General features: G+C 44.2%; 1 protein-coding gene across 1 annotated transcript in view; it reads right to left on the reverse strand.

The window, feature by feature from the left end:
• LOC112222240 (plexin-D1-like) overlaps nt 1-22,559 on the reverse strand; it is a 118,275-nt gene that overhangs the window by 72,139 nt on the left and 23,577 nt on the right. Inside the window, exons 8-12 of the mRNA XM_042304015.1 lie at nt 16,957-17,056; nt 15,155-15,253; nt 13,175-13,267; nt 12,917-13,010; nt 6,174-6,331 (exon numbers count right to left, since the gene is read on the reverse strand). Coding sequence (XP_042159949.1) covers nt 6,174-6,331; nt 12,917-13,010; nt 13,175-13,267; nt 15,155-15,253; nt 16,957-17,056 — 544 coding nt within the window. The remainder of the gene's footprint in view (nt 1-6,173; nt 6,332-12,916; nt 13,011-13,174; nt 13,268-15,154; nt 15,254-16,956; nt 17,057-22,559) is intronic.

The raw sequence follows: 22,559 nt of genomic DNA on the forward strand, positions 1-22,559 counted from the left end.
CTGTATTGGACTTGTTAATGTGTGAAAGTTACATTTTCAAAGAAATATTTTTGACTTTCGTGCGCTGCCTTTTCAGCGGAATGTTGTCGAGGGGTTCTGCTAGCGGAACGCCTGCGCTAGAAAGGTTAAAGAAAATTGTGATGACTAAAAAGTACACCAGTTTCATTTAAGGATGAATAAATTGACAACATTTACCATATAGATTGCAAAATAGTTGGGAAGAGATTTCTGACGTATCGATTCTATGGCACATGGTTTATGAACTGATATGCAAAATAACGCTGGATTCATTACTTTGAGTTTTTCAAATTAAAATATTATACATAATTCTTGCAATGTTATATATACGAGGGATACAGCCATCCTAGCTCTGCAGATTTTGCTGCGAAGAGACAGAATCATTAGATCATTTGTTATGGTAATGTCCATACATAGCTTGATTTGCTCGCAGGTCCAGGAATGGCTGAAGAATTGCAACATTTACCTGGAGCTAACTGCAGATAGCACTGCTGGGTGATTTGAAATGTCATAGTCAATAGATCAATAAAAAAGTATTACTTTTAGAATTGTATTAATCTTTCATTTACAATCTGTAGAAACTATGAGAATAGAAAGGATCAGAACTTTTGTGACACATCACAGCACAGTTTTAAAATATAAGGCAAAAATAAATCCAGTATGGATGGTGTTAGGATATAGATGGGATGGATTGAGTGGAGCTGAATGGTGGTACTAATAACAACACGATAACTCGTGTAAAATATGCCATGTCAGTAAAATGTATATCGGTTAAAAACATTTGTGAAACAGCAGTTAAAAATATATGGCAAAAATAAATCAAACTGCATGATCTTCAGAAATAGATGGGAGGGATTGAGGTTAGCGGAAGGATAGGAGTAAAAACAAAATAGAACTATTGTAAAATAGATTGTGTCCATAAAATCAAATCAAATCAAATTTTATTTGTTACAAACACATGGTTAGCAGATGTTAATGCGAGTGTAGTGAAATGCTTGTGCTTCTAGTTCCGACAATGCAGTAATAACCAATGAGTAATCTAACCTAACAATTCCACAACTACTACCTTATACACACAAGTATAAAGGGATAAAGAATATGTACATAAAGATATATGAATGAGTGATGGTACAGAACGACATAGGCAAGATGCAGTAGATGGTATCGAGTACAGTATATACATATGAGATGAGTAATGTAGGGTATGTAAACATAAAGTGGCATAGTTTAAAGTGGCTAGTGATACATGTATTACATAAAGATGGCAAGATGCAGTAGATGGTATAGAGTACAGTATATACATATGAGATGAGTAATGTAGGGTATGTAAACATTATATAAAGTGGCATTGTTTAAAGTGGCTGGTGATACATTTTTTACATCAATTTCCATTATTAAAGTGGCTGGAGTTGAGTCAGTATGTTGGCAGCAGCCACTCAATGTTAGTGGTGGCTGTTTACCAGACTGATGTCCATGAGATAGAAGCTGTTTATCAGTTTCTTGGTCCCTGCTTTGATGTATCTGTACTGACCTCGCCTTCTGGATGATAGTGGGGTGAACAGGCAGTGGCTCGAGTTGTTGTTGTCCTTGATGATCTTTATGGCCTTCCTGTGACATCGGGTGGTGTAGGTGTCCTGGAGAGCAGGCAGTTTGCCCCCGGTGATGCGTTGTGCAGACCTCACTACCCTCTGGAGAGCCTTGCGGTTGTGGGCGGAGCAGGATGCTCTCGATTGTGCATCTGTGAAAGTTTGTGAGTGCTTTTGGTGGCAAGCCGAATTTCTTCAGCCTCCTGAGGTTGAAGAGGCGCTGCTGCGCCTTCTTCACAACGCTGTCTGTGTGGGTGGACCAATTCAGGTTGTCCGTGATGTGTAAGCCGAGGAACTTAAAACTCACTACCCTCTCCACTACTGTCCCGTCGATGTGGATAGGGGGGGGGGGGTGCTCCCTCTAATGTTTCCTGAAGTCCACAATCATCTCCTTTGTTTTGTTGACGTTGAGTGTGAGGTTATTTAACACCACACTCTGAGGTCCCTCACCTCCTCCCTGTAGGCCGTCTTGTCGTTGTTGGTAATCAAGCCTACCACTGTGGTGTCGTCCGAAAACTTGATGATTGAGTTGGAGGCGTGCATGGCCACGCAGTCGTGGGTGAACAGGGAGTACAGGAGAAGGCTCAGAATGCACCCTTGTGGGGCCCCAGTGTTGAGGATCAGTGGGGTGGAGATGTTGTTACCTACCCTCACCACCTGGGGGCGGCCCGCCAGGAAGTCCAGGACCCAGTTGCACAGGGCGGGGTCCAGCTTGATGATGAGTTTGGAGGGTACTATGGTGTTAAATGCTGAGCTGTAGTTGATGAACAGCATTCTCACATAGGTATTCCTCTTGTCCAGATGGGTTAGGGTAATGTGCAGTGTGGTCGCGATTGCGTCGTCTGTGGAGCTATTGGAGCGGTAAGCAAATTGGAGTGGGTCTAGGGTGTCAGGGAGGGGGGAGGTGATATGGTCCTTGACTAGTCTCTCAAAGCACTTCATGATGATGGAAGTGAGTACTACAGGGCGACAGTCAGTTGCCTTTGCTCAGTTGCCTTTGCTTTCTTAGATACAGGGACAATGGTGGCCATCTTGAAGCATGTGGGGACAGCAGACTGGGATAAGGACTGATTGAATATGTCCGTAAAGACACCAGCCAGCTGGTCTGCGCATGCTCTGAGGACGCGGCTGGGGATGCCACCTGGGCCTGCAGCCTTGCGAGGGTTAACACGTTTAAATGTTTTACTCACGTCGGCTGCAGTGAAGGAGAGTCCGCAGGTTTTGGTAGCGGGCCGTGTCAGTGGCACTGTATTATCCTCAAAGCGAGCAAAGAAGTTATTTAGTCTGTCTGAGAGCAAGACATCCTGGTCCGCAACGGGGCTGGTTTTCTTTTTGTAATCCGTGATCTACTGTAGACCCTGCAACATACCTCTTGTGTCTGAGCCATTGAATTGCAACTCTACTTTGTCTCTATACTGACGCTTAGCTTATTTGATTGCCTTGCGGAGGGAATAGCTACACTGTTTGTATTTGGTCATGTTTCCGTTCACCTTGCCCTGGTTAAAAGCAGTGGTTCACCCTTTCAGTTTTGCGAGAATGCTGCCATCAATCCACGGTTTCTGGTTTGGGAATGTTTTAATAGTTGCTGTGGGTACGACATTGCCGATGCACTTTCTAATGAACTCTCTCACCGAATCAGCGTATTCGTCCATGTTGTTGTTGGACGCAGTGCGGAACATATCCCAATCCACATGATCGAAGCGTGGAATCAGATTGGTCGAACCAGCGTTGAACAGACCTGAGCGCGGGAGCTTCCTGCTTTAGTTTCTGTCTATAGGCTGGAAGCAACAAAATGGAGTCGTGGTCAGCTTTTCCGAAAGGAGGGTGGGGGAGGGCCTTATATGCGTCGCGGAAGTTAGAATAACAATGATCCAGGGTTTTATCAGCCCTGGTTGCACAATCAATATGCTGATATAATTTGGGGAGTCTTGTTTTCAGATCAGCCTTGTTAAAATCCCCAGCTACAATAAATGCAGCCTCAGGATATGTGGTTTCCAGTTTACATAGAGTCAAATAAAGTTGTTGTTGTACTTCCGGCGCCGACAGAGATGGCCGCCTCACTTCATGTTCCTAGGAACGTGAAGCTAGGAACATTTGACTATTTTACTATATAAAATGTATATAGTATGTAAAGGCTGGAAGTAGAATCTTAAGTGTTGTTGTTCATTAGTTTACTCCAATTAGGGGATGGGTGGAAGGTTAGTGGGGAAAAAAAGAAGAAGATGTGTATATATAAACTCAGCAAAAAAATAAACTGCGTTTATTTTCAGCAAACGTAACGTGTAAATATTTGTATGAACATAACAAGATTCAACAACTGAGATAAACTGAACAAGTTCCACAGACATGTGACTAACAGAAATTGAATAGTGTCCCTGGACAAAAGGGGGGTCAAAATCAAAAGTAAGTCAGTATTTGCATTAAGTACTGCAGTGCATCTCCTCCTCATGGACTGCATCAGATTTGGCAGTTCTTGCTGTGAGATGTTACCCCACTCTTCCACCAAGGCACCTGCAAATTCCAGGACATTTCTGGGGGGAATGGTCGTAGCCCTCACTCGCCGATCCAACAGGTCCCAGACGTGCTCAATGGGATTGAGATCCGGGCTCTTCGCTGGCCATGGTAGAACACTAGCATTCCTGTCTTGCAGGAGGGTCATGCTGGAGGGTCATGTCAGGATGAGCCTGCAGGAAGGGTACCACATGAAGGAGGAGGATGTCTTCCTTGTAACGCACAGCGTTGAGATTGCCTGCAATGATAACAAGCTCAGTCCAATGATGCTGTGACACACCGCCCCAGACCATGATGGACCCTCCACCTCCAAATCGATCCCGTTCCAGAGTACAGGCCTCAGTGTAACGCTCATTCCTTCGACGATAAACGTGAATCCGACCATCACCCTCGGTGAGACAAAACTACGACTCGTCAGTGAATAGCACTTTTTGCCAGTCCTGTCTGGTCCAGCGACGGTGGGTTTGTACCCAAAGGTGACGTTGTTGCCGGTGAAGTCTGGTGATGACCTGCCTTACAAGCCCTCAGTCCAGCCACTCTCAGCCTATTGCGGACAGGCTGAGCACTGATATAAGGATTGTGCGTTCCTGGAGTAACTCGGGCAGTTGTTGTTGCCATCCTGTACCTGTCCCGCAGGTGTGATGTTCGGATGTACCGATCCTGTGCATGTGTTGTTACACCTGATTTGTTTCACACTTTTTTGGTTACTACATAATTCCATATGTGTTATTTCATCGTTTTGATGTCTTCACTATTATTCTACAATGTAGAAAACAAAAATAAAGAAAAACCATTGAATGAGTAGGTGTGTCCAAACTTTTGACTGGTACTGTATATCCAAAAAATATATGGGGGATTGGAAATGATGCAGGCAATTACATTGTTGGAAGCTGCAATCTATCTGCAATATTAAAGCTGATCTACCCCATAAAAAACGTCAACTGGTCTATATGTTGTGGCTCTAAACCCTTGCTGGCCTTTGAATGAAGGTGTACCCATTGTGTAAGATGCTATAGATTAGTTGAGTGTTAGTGTGTATGTGTGTGTGTGTGTGTGTGTGTGTGTGTGTGTGTGTGTGTGCATGTGTGTGTGGTGTGTCAGACTTCTTTGTTCCCCTGCTTGGCCAGGCCAGGCAGGTTTTATCTACAGGAAGTGTTTAGGCCAACTGAGCCTCATGTGAGCCGTACTTCCTGTCTGCAGCACAGATAAAGGCAGCATTCAGCAGCGTTCAGAGTGGGTCTGATTGCAACTCTAAACACTCTTTAATGCCTGGCAGTTCAAACATAGGGACATAACCACAAATATTCAGAAGCCTTGATAGAAAGGAGCACAGTCACTCAGATGAATCCAACTGAAGAGTTGAACCCATGTGTTCAGCTGACTGGGGTTAATGACCACTAGGTGCTGACCACAGTGAGATCTGCATCCAAATAAACACATTCATTTCCCTGACCAATGTGGTTGTAGTGTGATCACATCGGTAATGTATATTGCTCTATTCTATTTCTGTGGGTGACTGTGTACCGAGCTCAATACCGACATGGTATGCACAGAACTCCATACACACAAACGCATGCACACGCACGCACATGCACGCACACACACATGCACGCACACGCACGCACGCACTTGCCCAGACAGACAGACAGGGTTAGACAGTGGCTAAGTGTTCCCATGCCCTCTGTCATCCCTCCAGATCAGTTGTTTTGTTCCTCCATAAGAGCCAGTGCCTAAGTGCTGTGACTGTGCTGTGGTGTCATTCAGTCAGGGAGTTGTACAGTAAAGAGTGATGTTTTAGACTGACTTGGTTTAATGAAGCTCTGTAATAACACTTCCCCTTCCAAAATAAGCCCCAATCACAAGACAGAGGAAAGGCAGAGCCATGTGACAGGTCATGTGACACACCACCACTTCCTGTTCTAAATTAGGCCCTAGGTCAACAATGACGGGATGGAGAATTGCATGAATGAGTATGTACAGTACAGTTAGACGTGTCCAGTCTTATGGATCTTGCGGATGGGTCATTGTGTGTGTGTGTGTGTGTGTGTGTATTCCTACCTTGGTGATCTCGGGGTCAGGACACTGACTACTCATATACTGGCAGTCATCCCTAGTTCTACAGATGTTGTCACACCAGCCACACAGATGACCCTGGTCCTCACGTCCCCAACACTGGGAACAATCCCCACTGCCGACCCCACAGTTGTACACCTCCACTGAGAGAAAGAGGGAGAGGGAGGGGACAAAGGGGAGGGCTTTATTAACACAATACATTCTGCTAGTACACATAGGCTATTTGAAAGGGCTCCATTACATCACTGCACGGGCTGCGTATATCATACTGAACCTATGAAACAGAGAGGGAAGACATAACAGAAGCCCAGAGAAACAGAGAGGGAAGACATAACATAAAACTAGAGAAACAGAGAGGGAAGACAACAGAAACCCAGAGAAACAGAGAGGGAAGATAACAGAAACCCAGAGAAACAGAGAGGGAAGACAACAGAAACCCAGAGAAACAGAGAGGGAAGACATAACAGAAACCCAGAGAAACAGAGAGGGAAGATAACAGAAACCCAGAGAAACAGAGAGGGAAGACAACAGAAACCCAGAGAAACAGAGAGGGAAGACATAACAGAAACCCAGAGAAACAGAGAGGGAAGACAACAGAAACCCAGAGAAACAGAGAGGGAAGATAACAGAAACCCAGAGAAACAGAGAGGGAAGACATAACAGAAACCCAGAGAAACAGAGAGGGAAGACATAACAGAAACCCAGAGAAACAGAGAGGGAAGACATAACAGAAACCCAGAGAAACAGAGAGGGAAGACATAACAGAAACCCAGAGAAACAGAGAGGGAAGACATAACAGAAACCCAGAGAAACAGAGAGGGAAGACATAACAGAAACCCAGAGAAACAGAGAGGGAAGACATAACAGAAACCCAGAGAAACAGAGAGGGAAGACATAACAGAAACCCAGAGAAACAGAGAGGGAAGACATAACAGAAACCCAGAGAAACAGAGAGGGAAGACAACAGAAACCCAGAGAAACAGAGAGGGAAGACATAACAGAAACCCAGAGAAACAGAGAGGGAAGACATAACAGAAACCCAGAGAAACAGAGAGGGAAGACATAACAGAAACCCAGAGAAACAGAGAGGGAAGACATAACAGAAACCCAGAGAAACAGAGAGGGAAGACATAACAGAAACCCAGAGAAACAGAGAGGGAAGACATAACAGAAACCCAGAGAAACAGAGAGGAAGACATAGACAGAAACCCAGAGAAACAGAGAGGGAAGACAGAAACAGAGAAACAGAGAGGGAAGACAACAGAAAAGAGAAACAGAGAGGGAAGACATAACAGAAACCCAGAGAAACAGAGAGGGAAGACAACAGAAACCCAGAGAAACAGAGAGGGAAGACAACAGAAACCCAGAGAAACAGAGAGGGAAGACAACAGAAACCCAGAGAAACAGAGAGGGAAGACATAACAGAAACCCAGAGAAACAGAGAGGGAAGACATAACAGAAACCCAGAGAAACAGAGAGGGAAGACAACAGAAACCCAGAGAAACAGAGAGGGAAGACATAACAGAAACCCAGAGAAACAGAGAGGGAAGACATAACAGAAACCCAGAGAAACAGAGAGGGAAGACATAACAGAAACCTAGAGAAACAGAGAGGGAAGACATAACAGAAACCCAGAGAAACAGAGAGGGAAGACATAACAGAAACAGAGAGAAAACAGAGAAACAGAGGGGAAGACATAACAGAAACCCAGAGAAACAGAGAGGGAAGACATAACAGAAACCCAGAGAAACAGAGAGGGAAGACATAACAGAAACCCAGAGAAACAGACAGGGAAGACAACAGAAACCCAGAGAAACAGAGAGGGAAGACAACAGAAACCCAGAGAAACAGAGAGGGAAGACATAACAGAAACCTAGAGAAACAGACAGGGAAGACAACAGAAACCCAGAGAAACAGAGAGGGAAGACAACAGAAACCCAGAGAAACAGAGAGGGAAGACATAACAGAAACCTAGAGAAACAGAGAGGGAAGACATAACAGAAACCCAGAGAAACAGAGAGGGAAGACATAACAGAAACCCAGAGAAACAGAGAGGGAAGACATAACAGAAACCCAGAGAAACAGAGAGGGAAGACATAACAGAAACCCAGAGAAACAGAGAGGGAAGACATAACAGAAACCCAGAGAAACAGAGAGGGAAGACATAACAGAAACCCAGAGAAACAGAGAGGGAAGACATAACAGAAACCCAGAGAAACAGAGAGGGAAGATAACAGAAACCCAGAGAAACAGAGAGGGAAGACAACAACAGAAACCCAGAGAAACAGAGAGGGAAGACATAACAGAAACCCAGAGAAACAGAGAGAGGGAAGACAACAGAAACCCAGAGAAACAGAGAGGGAAGACAACAGAAACCCAGAGAAACAGAGAGGGAAGACAACAGAAACCCAGAGAAACAGAGAGGGAAGACATAACAGAAACCCAGAGAAACAGAGAGGGAAGACATAACAGAAACCCAGAGAAACAGAGAGGGAAGACAACAGAAACCCAGAGAAACAGAGAGGGAAGACATAACAGAAACCTAGAGAAACAGAGAGGGAAGACATAACAGAAACCCAGAGAAACAGAGAGGGAAGACATAACAGAAACCTAGAGAAACAGAGAGGGAAGACATAACAGAAACCTAGAGAAACAGAGAGGGAAGACATAACAGAAACCCAGAGAAACAGAGAGGGAAGACATAACAGAAACCCAGAGAAACAGAGAGGGAAGACATAACAGAAACCCAGAGAAACAGACAGGGAAGACAACAGAAACCCAGAGAAACAGAGAGGGAAGACAACAGAAACCCAGAGAAACAGAGAGGGAAGACATAACAGAAACCTAGAGAAACAGACAGGGAAGACAACAGAAACCCAGAGAAACAGAGAGGGAAGACAACAGAAACCCAGAGAAACAGAGAGGGAAGACATAACAGAAACCAGAGAAACAGAGAGGGAAGACATAACAGAAACCCAGAGAAACAGAGAGGGAAGACATAACAGAAACCCAGAGAAACAGAGAGGGAAGACATAACAGAAACCCAGAGAAACAGAGAGGGAAGACATAACAGAAACAGAAAACAGAGAGAAGACAGAGAGGAGGGAAGACATAACAGAAACCCAGAGAAACAGAGAGGGAAGACATAACAGAAACCCAGAGAAACAGAGAGGGAAGACATAACAGAAACCCAGAGAAACAGAGAGGGAAGACAGAGAAACAGAGAGGGAAGACAACAGAAACCCAGAGAAACAGAGAGGGAAGACAACAGAAACCCAGAGAAACAGAGAGGGAAGACAACAGAAACCCAGAGAAACCCAGAGAAACAGAGAGGGAAGACATAACAGAAACCCAGAGAAACAGAGAGGGAAGACATAACAGAAACCCAGAGAAACAGAGAGGGAAGACATAACAGAAACCCAGAGAAACAGAGAGGGAAGACAACAGAAACCCAGAGAAACAGAGAGGGAAGACATAACAGAAACCCAGAGAAACAGAGAGGGAAGACAACAGAAACCCAGAGAAACAGAGAGGGAAGACAACAGAAACCCAGAGAAACAGAGAGGGAAGACATAACAGAAACCTAGAGAAACAGAGAGGGAAGACATAACAGAAACCCAGAGAAACAGAGAGGGAAGACAACCCAGAAACCCAGAGAAACAGAGAGGGAAGACAACAGAAACCCAGAGAAACAGAGAGGGAAGACATAACAGAAACCCAGAGAAACAGAGAGGGAAGACAACAGAAACCCAGAGAAACAGAGAGGGAAGACAACAGAAACAGAAACCATAACAGAAACCTAGAGAAACAGAGAGGGAAGACATAACAGAAACCCAGAGAAACAGAGAGGGAAGACATAACAGAAACCTAGAGAAACAGAGAGGGAAGACATAACAGAAACCCAGAGAAACAGAGAGGGAAGACATAACAGAAACCCAGAGAAACAGAGAGGGAAGACATAACAGAAACCCAGAGAAACAGAGAGGGAAGACAAACAGAAACCCAGAGAAACAGAGAGGGAAGACAACAGAAACCCAGAGAAACAGAGAGGGAAGACAAAACCAGAAACCCAGAGAAACAGAGAGGGAAGACATAACAGAAACCCAGAGAAACAGAGAGGGAAGACAACAGAAACCCAGAGAAACAGAGAGGGAAGACAACAGAAACCCAGAGAAACAGAGAGGGAAGACATAACAGAAACCCAGAGAGAAACAGAGAGGGAAGACATAACAGAAACCCAGAGAAACAGAGAGGGAAGACATAACAGACCCAGAGAAACAGAAAGACATAACAGAAACCCAGAAAACAGAGAGGGAAGACATAACAGAAACCCAGAGAAACAGAAAGACAGAGAAACAGAGAGGGAAGACATAACAGAAACCCAGAGAAACAGAGAGGGAAGACATAACAGAAGCCCAGAGAAACAGAGAGGGAAGACATAACAGAAACCTAGAGAAACAGAGAGGGAAGACAACAGAAACCTAGAGAAACAGAGAGGGAAGACAACAGAAACCTAGAGAAACAGATAGGGAAGACAACAGAAACCTAGAGAAACAGACAGGGAAGACAACAGAAACCCAGAGAAACAGAGATGGAAGACATAACAGAAACCCAGAGAAACAGAGAGGGAAGACATAACAGAAACCCAGAGAAACAGAGAGGGAAGACATAACAGGAGCCCAGAGAAACAGACAGGGAAGACAACAGAAACCCAGAGAAACAGAGAGGGAAGACATAACAGAAGCCCAGAGAAACAGAGAGGGAAGACAACAGAAACCTAGAGAAACAGATAGGGAAGACAACAGAAACCTAGAGAAACAGAGAGGGAAGACATAACAGAAACCTAGAGAAACAGAGAGGGAAGACATAACAGAAACCCAGAGAAACAGAGAGGGAAGACATAACAGAAACCTAGAGAAACAGAGAGGGAAGACAACAGAAACCTAGAGAAACAGAGATGGAAGACATAACAGAAACCCAGAGAAACAGAGAGGGAAGACATAACAGAAACCCAGAGAAACAGAGAGGGAAGACATAACAGAAACCCAGAGAAACAGAGAGGGAAGACATACAGAAAAGACAACAGAAACCCAGAGAAACAGAGAGGGAAGACATAACAGAAACCCAGAGAAACAGAGAGGGAAGACAGAGAAACAGAGGGAAGACAACAGAAACCCAGAGAAACAGACAACAGAAACCAGAGAAACAGAGAGGGAAGACAACAGAAACCCAGAGAAACAGAGAGGGAAGACAACAGAAACCCAGAGAAACAGAGAGGGAAGACAACAGAAACCCAGAGAAACAGAGAGGGAAGACAACAGAAACCCAGAGAAACAGAGAGGGAAGACAACAGAAACCCAGAGAAACAGAGAGGGAAGACAACAGAAACCCAGAGAAACAGAGAGGGAAGACAACAGAAACCTAGAGAAACAGATAGGGAAGACAACAGAAACCCAGAGAAACAGAGAGGGAAGACATAACAGAAACCCAGAGAAACAGAGAGGGAAGACATAACAGAAACCCAGAGAAACAGAGAGGGAAGACATAACAGAAACCCAGAGAAACAGAGAGGGAAGACATAACAAGCCAAGAGAAACAGAGAGGGAAGACAACAGAAAGCCCAGAGAAACAGAGAGGGAAGACAACAGAAACCCAGAGAAACAGAGAGGGAAGACAACAGAAACCCAGAGAAACAGAGAGGGAAGACAACAGAAACCCAGAGAAACAGAGAGGGAAGACATAACAAGCCCAGAGAAACAGAGAGGGAAGACATAACAAACCCAGAGAAACAGAGAGGGAAGACATAAAACCCAGAGAAACAGAGAGGGGAGACAACAGAAACCCAGAGAAACAGAGAGGGAAGACAAACAAGCCCAGAGAAACAGAGAGGGAAGACATAACAGAGAAACAGAGAGGGAAGACATAACAAGCCCAGAGAAACAGAGAGGGAAGACAACAGAAACCCAGAGAAACAGAGAGGGAAGACATAACAAGCCCAGAGAAACAGAGAGGGAAGACATAACAAGCCAAGAGAAACAGAGAGGGAAGACAACAGAAACCCAGAGAAACAGAGAGGGAAGACAACAGAAACCCAGAGAAACAGAGAGGGAAGACAACAGAAACCCAGAGAAACAGAGAGGGAAGACAACAGAAACCCAGAGAAACAGAGAGGGAAGACAACAGAAACCCAGAGAAACAGAGAGGGAAGACAACAGAAACCCAGAGAAACAGAGAGGGAAGACAACAGAAACCCAGAGAAACAGACAGGGAAGACAACAGAAACCCAGAGAAACAGAGAGGGAAGACAACAGAAACCCAGAGAAACAGAGAGGGAAGACAACAGAAACCCAGAGAAACAGAGAGGGAAGACATAACAGAAGCCCAGAGAAACAGATGTGCATGTGCATGTTCCAGCACCTCCCACAGAGAAACCATTTGTGCTTGTGTGTTTTGATGACTGAGCAGTGAGTATGGTATGAAGCATTAGTCCTCTAGTAAAGTATGCAGTTCTTCTGGCTGTAGGTCAGTTCTTCTGCTCTCAGGGCTCACATGGCAAATACATGGCCTGTTAACATTGAGAATATACTGGCATCTGGGAGTAGGCTTGTGTGTGTGTGTGTGTGTGTGTGTGTGTGTGTGTGTGTGTGTGTGTGTGTGTGTGTGTGTGTGTGTGTGTGTGTGTGTGTGTGTGTGTGTGTGTGTGTGTGTGTGCGCGTGTATATTCTTACCATTCATGGGTTTAGGGCTGTCAATGTATTTGTCCAGGTGTCCCTTTCTCCGCAGGCTAAGCTGAAACACCTGACTCCTCTCCACTGTGGTCAGCTACATGGACAGAAACAAGCTCGCTGATTGGCCATTTCACCATACACAACCAGTAAGCATGGCTTTGATTGGCCATACACTAAACATCTTATTTCTGACTGGCACCTTCACCAAGATTGTGTTGAGTGACACATGCTCCTAGGAAGGTGATTGGTTGTACTCACCATCACTCCACTGCACTTGACCTCTGAGACACTGTTCAGCCATCGAGCCTCGTACCTCTGCTCACTCCCAAAGTCACACTCAAGCTCCTCCTGCTACAGAACAAAACAAACCGAACAGTCCTCATGACAATAAAACCTTCATTTATAAACCAATCAGAAGGCTGCCGCAGTCTGACATCACCCAGGAAAGCAGGGGTTTGTGGAAACACATTTTGGTATAGATATTTTGCCTTTAGAAATGTTGCTAGGTCTTTATTTTCCCCATCCTAGCTTGATTGACAGTCTGTTTCTGCTTCAGCCGACTGCTTTGCAATTGGATGGATCCATGCCAGACATTGGCAAGACAACATTGGCTAGACAACATTGGCAAGAAAGCTACAGCAGCAACAGCCTGGCATCAAGGTTACTCCATGTTTTCACATAGTTAGTCATGTTTGTATTGGAGATTGGAGATGTCTCTTTGTTCAGAGGATGTGCTTGTTCTAGTTCCATTATCAGCATAGTGGCTGTTCCATCTAGTTGAGCTAGATACCCATTAGTCGAGCAGGGTTGATCTTCCTGGGTTCATTCTATACATGTACGAACACTATGTAGGGAATAGGGTGTCAACTGAGACATAATAACAGGGACCTGGCTGGGAGAGAACTGTGTCCCCCTGAACAACTCTGGTAACCATTGACAACTCTGGGAGGGGAAGAATGCAAAACATCTAAATAGAAGAGGATAATTGTCCCTGCCAGGCAGAAATTCAGAATCATGTATAATTCATATTCATCATATTCATCAACATCTGGATGGTAAAGTGTGTGTGTGTGTGTGTGTGCGTGTGACTCTCTATCACAATATAAATCCAGTGTGAGAGTGTGTGAAAGGGCAGAGGGTTATAGTTACGACTGACCAGACCTGGCAACTAGTCAGGGATGGAATGTCACATGCTAACAGACAGAGTCAGACCCTCATCACAGATACAATATCAGCTTCTGGCTCACATTCAATATGTTGAGGCTAGGATTGGGGTTATACAGACGGATCTGAAATCAGTGTCTGAAGGTACAAAATGTACAAAAGTAGAAAGATAGGGTGAATAGTACTAAAGATTGCTATATGTTCTTTGAATGTCTCCATATGTCTGTAAATGACTGTATACATACATAAGACATCAGAGAACCTGTCTGACATTTACTCCTGAGGTGCTGACCTGTTGTACCCTCTACAACCACTGTGATTGTTATTCTTTGACCCTGCTGGTCATCTATGAACGTTTGAACATCTTGGCCATGTTCTGTTATAATCTCCACCCAGCACAGCCAGAAGAGGACTAGGCACCCCTCGGAGCCTGGTTCCTCTCTAGGTTTCTTCCTAGGTTCCTGTCCTAGGTTCCTTTTTCCTAGCCAGCGTGCTTCTACATCTGCATTGCTTGCTGTTTGGGGTTTTAGACTGGGTTTCTGTACAGCACTTTGTGACATCGGCTGATGTAAAAAGGGCTTTATAAATACATTTGATTGATTGATTGAACCTGGTGGGAACAGAGCTATGAGGTGAGAACCTGGTGGGAACAGTCAGCTACGAGGTGAGAACCTGGTGGGAACAGAGCTATGAGGTGAGAACCTGGTGGGAACAGTCAGCTACGAGGTGAGAACCTGGTGGGAACAGAGCTATGAGGTGAGAACCTGGTGGGAACAGTCAGCTACGAGGTGAGAACCTGGTGGGAACAGTCAGCTACGAGGTGAGAACCTGGTGGGAACAGTCAGCTACGAGGTGAGAACCTGGTGGGACCAGACAGCTACGAGGTATCATTTTGGTTCTAACCTCTCCCACACAGTCACTGCAGCTGTCTCAGCTCACTCCCAAAGAGCAACCATTTAGGGATTGATGACTATGATTCCCACCAATCTCCCTCTAAGACCAAGAGTTACTTTAGTCCTATCCGGCTGTACCACATTTAGGATAATATCTAACAAGGGTAAGGGTATACTGTACCTGCTCCACGTTGCTTAGCGACAGGGTAAAGTCTTGGGTTATCCCTGAGGGTGATGGTGGAACATCCTTGGCCACAAGGCTTGGACAGGAAGCAGAATTCTGGAGGACAGGAGGTGACACAAACACTCACGGGTTAAAGAAAACAACGTAAAACACCTGTCCTGTTTATGTGGCTGAGAGGAGGAGGAGGAAACAAGAGGGTGAAGTTCTGCTCTGCTCAGAGGGAAACAACAACATCCTAAAGTGGAGGAGCAGTGTGACACACCAGATGGCAAAGATGGCGGAATGATGGCAAGATGGGGCTCCAAGCAGAAGACCTGAACTCAGACTTTATTTCTGACCATCTTTACAGAACCTCATATCGGACTTTTTTTCCATTTATTGTCATGGTATGGCCCGACTAACTCACTCTGACTCACCTAACCACACTCCTCCAGTTGAGTACATCAGTCTCCCTGGACCCAATCAGACCCTCTCCTTTCAGAAACAGCCGCCTGTGAGTGGGGCTCCTAATAGTGGCAGAGGGACTTAGCTGTGTGTTAACACTCTTGGCTCTAACACCAAAGGCAGTAGAAGACTGGGGTGGCTGGCTGTACCACAGCGGTGATGCTGTCAGGGCATAGGTATGCTCTGAGGAGGTGAGGAGTGTCTAGGGGGGCTGTGATAGCTATAATGAACTTAACGAGCTTGTCTTGCCGTAACATAACAATACTTAAACGGATAGGGGTTCTCATCACAATTAAAGCTTGTCAGATGTTTTTCTCTAAAGAGGTCTGAAAAAAGAGGTTTCATATTGAGCTCAGTCTTCAATGACAGATTTTGAACATTTTGAAAACATCATTACTAACATTCATTTTCTGATAAAAGCACACTCGGGCACAGTACACACTAACTGGACACCATGGCAACTTTATACAGCATTGTACATAAGACAGGAAAAACTGTGAAACAGTGAACCCATTCTTCAACACACTGGCTCCAGTGGGCCTATCAAAAGCCACCACGATGAAGAACTGGGAGAGAGAGTTTTGGAAAGGTCAGAGAGGCTTTAACATGGCCCATTATCTTGTTGGGAGTACGTTAACCATGTCTCCCGAGGTTTTATGGGCTGTTTTAAAAATGGCTGACAACAGTAAGATAGCTTTGACCTGGTATGACCACATGACTTGCTGGGCTGTTACAAGGCCAAATGAGAATGGACTGAGATCATCATAGGAGCTTGTGATTGGTTGCCACTGATCTAGGGTTTAGTTGAAGTCTTCCCCTCTAATGTTTACATCTAGTTTTGGACTTATAAATGAATGATATGTACCCATTGATTCTTGAAGAATATAACTTAGAAATGCCTCGCTTAGTTCAACTGTTGTACCCCATCAGAACCCAAAATATAAGCTTGTTTAACCTCAATGTTTGTAAACAAAGTATTTTCATTGAACCTTTATTTGACTAGGCAAGTCAGTTAAGAACAAATTCTTACTTACAATGACGGCCTACACTGGCCAAACCCGATATGCAAACAAACACTGTATCAACACATGATTAAAACTGTAATGTTGACATCATGGATGGTCAGACTTGTATCCACAGCTTTGTTTATGCATTTGAGAGTGGTTACATTTCTTCAGTCCCACAGTTCATCGTTTTACTTAAACAATGGCGGGATGCCGTTTTGTTATTGTTTCAACTGCGGACTGCCCCTTTAAGGTCAGGACTAGTGAGGAACTGATCCATGCTTATTATTGCTACTTCTAATCTAACCAGTATGTCTGATTGGAGTTGTTTAACACAGAGGGGTAACTCACCTCTAGCAGGCTGGGTTTGGAGTCGTCTTTAGTGGAGAGGCAAGAGTGGCTGTTTTGGTCCCAGTAACATCTCCACCTGGTGCTTAGACAGCTGATACACCTGAAACACAGGACAACACACATAGATAACAATTAGACCATCTGACACGGGCCAAACACACACAGATGAGACCTGGAGCCTGTAGTAAACACTCAAACAAACCCAGTGGACAAATCAGTGGACGAAGCAACATGCAAGGTCGAACATGGTTACACTGGCACAGAGAGAAGATACTAAACAGAGAGCTCCACTATTCATTAGGACCTACGTAGTCAGGAATCCCGGAGGGAGCTCTATGTGTGTGTGTGCGTGCATGCGTGCGTGCATGTGTACGTGATTGCGAGTGTGTGTATGTGTGTACTGTGTGTGTGATTTTGTGCGTGTTTGTGTGTGTGTCTTCCCAGATAGCAGCCCAAATTGGAACACCTCCACTGTGTGTGTCTCTATTGCCTGCGGGTGGAAGACAGATGTTCCAACACCTGGAGTGACAGCCCCTCCAGTGATTCCCTGTCTGTCTCCATACAACCATACAACCATGGGAGAAGGGGTGCAGCTTGCCGATTAAGATTGGAGAGATGGAGGGGTTTGCAGGAACGTGGAGTGGTGTGTCTGTGTTAGACTTGGGCGGTAAGCCGTATATACTGTATACCGGGATATTTGGAAATAGCCACAAGATGTTTTTTAATACCGTCAATACCGTTGAAACTATTTCTTTTGAGTTTTTTCTACATCTGAATATTTGTAGCTACTTTTTTGCAAAGACCTTAAACCAATTTGTGCAATATGTTAGGAGATAAAGAAGATTGCTTTCTTAATTTCACCTGTCACATCATTTTTCATTGTTTACAAGCACACAACGACGAGAGACCGGAGCCTTGTGAATCACTCACTGATGTGCAGCACAAGCCAGGGGATTTAGTTACAGTATGGAATTCAAAACTAAATGTTTGCCAGCTAGATATCTTATAACTATTATGTTAACTGTATAAAATGTGCTAAATGCTCCGCAGTTGTGCATTTGGTTTTCTAATTTAGTAGCTAGTTAGCTATCTAGCTAAGTGGTTAGCTTCTTCCAAAATCAAGCTTCGCTTGGTAGCAGCAGAGAATCCCCTCCTGGATCAAGAGCCTTGCTGTCTAATATTTGTTTTGTGTGTGCAGAAAACTGTGAGTAGCATTTTTGAGTTACTTGTATAACTTTATGAGCTGGGATTTCAGTCCTGCAAATAGTTTAGGTCAGAGACTGTATAAAGTGTTTGCAATGTGCTTGTTAGCATTTAGTTAGCATTCTCTATGGAATTTTACATGTACTTGCTATCATTTATAACCTTAAGATTACAGAGGCTCAGTGGGGTTTGAATATAGCACCTCTTGTGTTCAGAGCAGGTATTACCGAATATCCTGGTATGACAATCTGGATGCGGCCCAAGCCTAGTGAGTATTCTGGTGGGGTGGGGGTGATTAGAAGCAGACAACCCACTCCAGGGACTCTTATTTATTGATTTATTTTTCAGTAAATGTCTCATTCACAAACACACAGAAACACACACAACACACCCACACACAAACACTCTTTCTAGCTTCTTGTCCTTTCTTGCTTGTCCTATAGAGCCATCCTGAACCCCCCACCCCTGACCCTCACACACGGAATGAACATACCACACACACTGAACACACAGGTGAGCTTTTACTCTCAGGGCCTCTCAGTGAGCACTGTGGTTAAACACACACTCTCAATCATGTCTCTGTCAAGGAGAACGCGAGAATAGATGTTATTAAATGGGGAAGGGGGCAGAGGGAGGACTGAGAGACACAGAGGGATAGTGAGAAGGAGGGAGACAAAGGGTGAAAAAAAGGGGGAAAGTGTGTGAGAGAGTGAAAAGATAGAAAGTGGGGAGTGTGTAAAGAGAGAAAGAGAAAGAGAGAGAGAGAGAGAGACGTTTGGTCTGAGAGGAATGCTCCCCATTAGCGTCTCACCTAGAAACCACATCGACCCGGCTGTGAAAGAGCACTCTCAACACACACATACACACACACCATTCTGAATACAAACACACACAGTACCATTTCAAAACAGATGCAAGACCCACATAACCAGGCTTCAGTCCAAACGCAGTTTGAAATAAGCCCGTATCCGGTTACAGTGTTATGGTGAAATTCTAGTGGACACAGAGAGCCTCTCTCAGTCTTTCTGGAGTTAAGAGAGAGAGCAACTTTTATTTATTTTATTTAACCTTTATTTAACTAGGCAAATCAGTTAAGAACAAATTCTTATTTACAATAATGGCCTACCACAGCCAAACCTTCCCCTAACCCGGACGACGCTGGGGCAGCCTATGGGACTCCCTATGGGACTCCCAGGGTTGTGATAGAGCCCAGGATCGAACTCGGGTCTGTAGTGACGCCTTTAGCACTGCGATGCAGTGCCTTAGACCACTGCACCACTCAGGATCCCACAGCTTGAAGTGATTAAATGTGGATAGAGTCTAATCTAATCTGCAGTCTTCATTTAGCAGCCCTGTGCTCTTCATGTGAGAATGGCACTTAGGGCATTATCACCTTCAGAAATACTTCACACTATCAGACCCCACTGTGGACCTCAGAGGCATAAAAGAACACACACACATATTCACCTACTTACACACACATGTATACACACACACACACAAGTCCATTTTCACACCACTAAACCAATTTGACAAGTGAGACAAATTAACAAACCCTAAGTTAGCCTCTGAATGCATACACATATACAGTCATTTATAGGTAAACACATACTGTATATTATACTCAAGTCTACTTTCACACCTCCAAAGCGCTATGATAAGTGTGCAAGAGGGACACATCCAAATAGTTAACAGATCTGATCAGCATTTACACACACATGCGCACACATGCACACACACACAAACACACTGATCCAGAGATCTGCTCATGAGATAAGGCAGATCCCGAAACATGGTCAAATACGCAAATAGGAAACCAGCTGGCTGTCCTCCAGAACAGAGAAGCCTCTCTCTCTCATTTCAATTCAAAGGGCTTTATTGGCATGGGAAACATATGTTTACTGCCAAAGTAAGTGAAATAGATAATTAACAAAAGTGAAATCAATAATAAAAAAATAACAGTAAACATTACATTCACAAAAGTTTCATATGAAAAAATACATTTAAAATGTCATATTATGGCTATAGTGCATTTGGAATGTATTCAGACCCCTTGACATTTTTCCACATTTTGTTACATTACAGCCTTATTCTAAAATCTACACGCAATAACTCATAACGACAAAGCAAAACCAGGTTTTTAGAAAACGGAAATATCCCATTTGTATTCAAATCACTTACTCAGTACTTTATTGAAGCACATTTGGCAGGGATCACAGCCTTGAATCTTCTTGGGTATGATGCTACAAGCTTGGCACACCTGTATTTGGGGAGTTTCTTCCATTCTTCCCTGCAGATCCTTTCAATCTCTGTCAGGTTGGATGGGGAGCGTCGCTGCACAGCTATTTTCAGGTGTCTCCAGAGATGTTCAATCAGGTTTAAGTCCGGGCTCTGGCTGGGCCACTCAAGGACATTCGGAGACTTGATCCGAAGCCTGCGTTGTCTTGGCTGTGTGCTTAGGATCATTGTCCTGTTGGAAGGTAAACCTTCGCCTCAGTCTGAGGTCCTGAGCGCTCTGGAGTAGGTTTTCATTAAGGATCTCTCTGTACTTTGCTCTGTTCATTTTTCCCTTGATCCTGACCAGTCTCCCAGCCCCTGCCGCTGAAAAACATCCCCACAGCATGACGCTGCCACCACTGTGCTTCACCGTAGAGATGGTGCCAGGTTTCCTCCAGACGTGATGCTTGGCATTCAGGCCAAAGACTTCAATCTTGGTTTCATCAAAACAGAGAATCTTGTTTCTCATAGTCTGAGAGTCCTTAGGTGCCTCTTGGCAAACTCCAAGCAGGCTGTCATGTTCCTTTTACTGAGGAGTGGCTTACATCTGGCCACTCTACCATAAAGGCCTGATTGGTGGAGTGCTGCAGAGATGGTTGTCCTTCTCTGGAGCTCTGTCAGAGTGACTATCAGATTCTTGGTCACCTCCCTGACCAAGGCCCTTTATTTTTATTTTTTTATTTTACCTTTATTTAACTAGGCAAGTCAGTTAAGAACAAATTCTTATTTTCAATGACGGCCTAGGAACAGTGGGTTAACTGCCTGTTAAGGGGCAGAATGACAGATTTGTACCTTGTCAGCTCGGGGGTTTGAACTTGCAACCTTCCGGTTACTAGTCCACTAGGGTACCTTGCCGCCCTTCTCCCCCGATTGCTCAGTTTGGCCAGGAGGCCAGCTCTAGGAAGTGTCTTGGTGGTCCCAAACTTCTTCCATTTAATAATGAGGGAGTGTTCTTGGGGACGTTCAATGCTGCAGAAATGTTTTGGTACCCTTCCCCAGATCTGTGCCAGGACACAATCCTGTCTCGGAGCTCTACGGACGATTCCTTCCACCTCATGGATTGGTTTATGCTCTGACATACACTGTCAACTGTGGGACCTTATATAGACAGATGTGTGCCTTTCCAAATCATGTCCAATCAATTGAATTTACCACAAGTGGACTGCAACCAAGTTGTAGAAACATCTCAAGGATGATCAATGGAAACAGGATGCACCTGAGCTCAAATTCAAGTCTCATAGCAAAGGGTCTGAATACTTATAAGTTATTTCTGTTTTATTTTTTTAATACATTTGCAAAAATTTCAATAAACCTCTTTTAGTTTTGTCATTATGGGGTATTGTGTGTATATTGATGAGGAGTTTTATTTTTATTTAATCAATTTTAAAACAAGGTTGTAATGTAACAAAATGTGGGAAAAGTCAAAGGGTCTGAATGCTTTCGGAATGCACTCCATGTACAGTGTTATAACGATGTGAAAATTGTTAAAGTAGAAAAGGGAAAATAAATAAATGTAAATATGGGATGTATTTACAGTGGTGTTTGTTCTTCACTGGTTGCCCTTTTCTTGTGGCAACAGGTCTTGCTGCTTTGATGGCAGACTGTGGTATTTCACCCAATCGATATGGGAGTTGTTCAAAATTGGATTTCTTTTGTGAATTCTTTGAGGGTCTGTGTAATCTGAGGGAAATATGTGTCTTTAATATGGTCATACATTTGGCAGGAGGTTAGGAAGTGTAGCTCAGTTTCCTCCTTATTTTGCCTCTGTGGTCAGCAGTCACGACAGACCATACAGGCCACAGCCTCCACATGAAAAAACATCAACAGAACCAACCAAAGCTCCTACTTACAATTTCCTTACTTTTGCTTCCACAGTATATTAATTTCACATTCCACATAAAGCCTCAACCAGGCTGAATTTAAACTATGCTAATAGACATAGAATAACATTTAACCAACATCACCCTCACTGAGTACAGAGGGTAAACTATTCAATTCAATAAACTATATTTAATCCCAATAAACAAATGTTGCTAGGCAACATACAACATGAGAGATACTGTACAGCCAACCAACAACATATAGTACAACACAAATATAAACAGCACAGCTCCCCACAGTGA

Source organism: Oncorhynchus tshawytscha, linkage group LG22 (assembly GCF_018296145.1).
Source record: "Oncorhynchus tshawytscha isolate Ot180627B linkage group LG22, Otsh_v2.0, whole genome shotgun sequence".
Taxonomy (NCBI): Eukaryota; Metazoa; Chordata; class Actinopteri; order Salmoniformes; family Salmonidae; genus Oncorhynchus; species Oncorhynchus tshawytscha.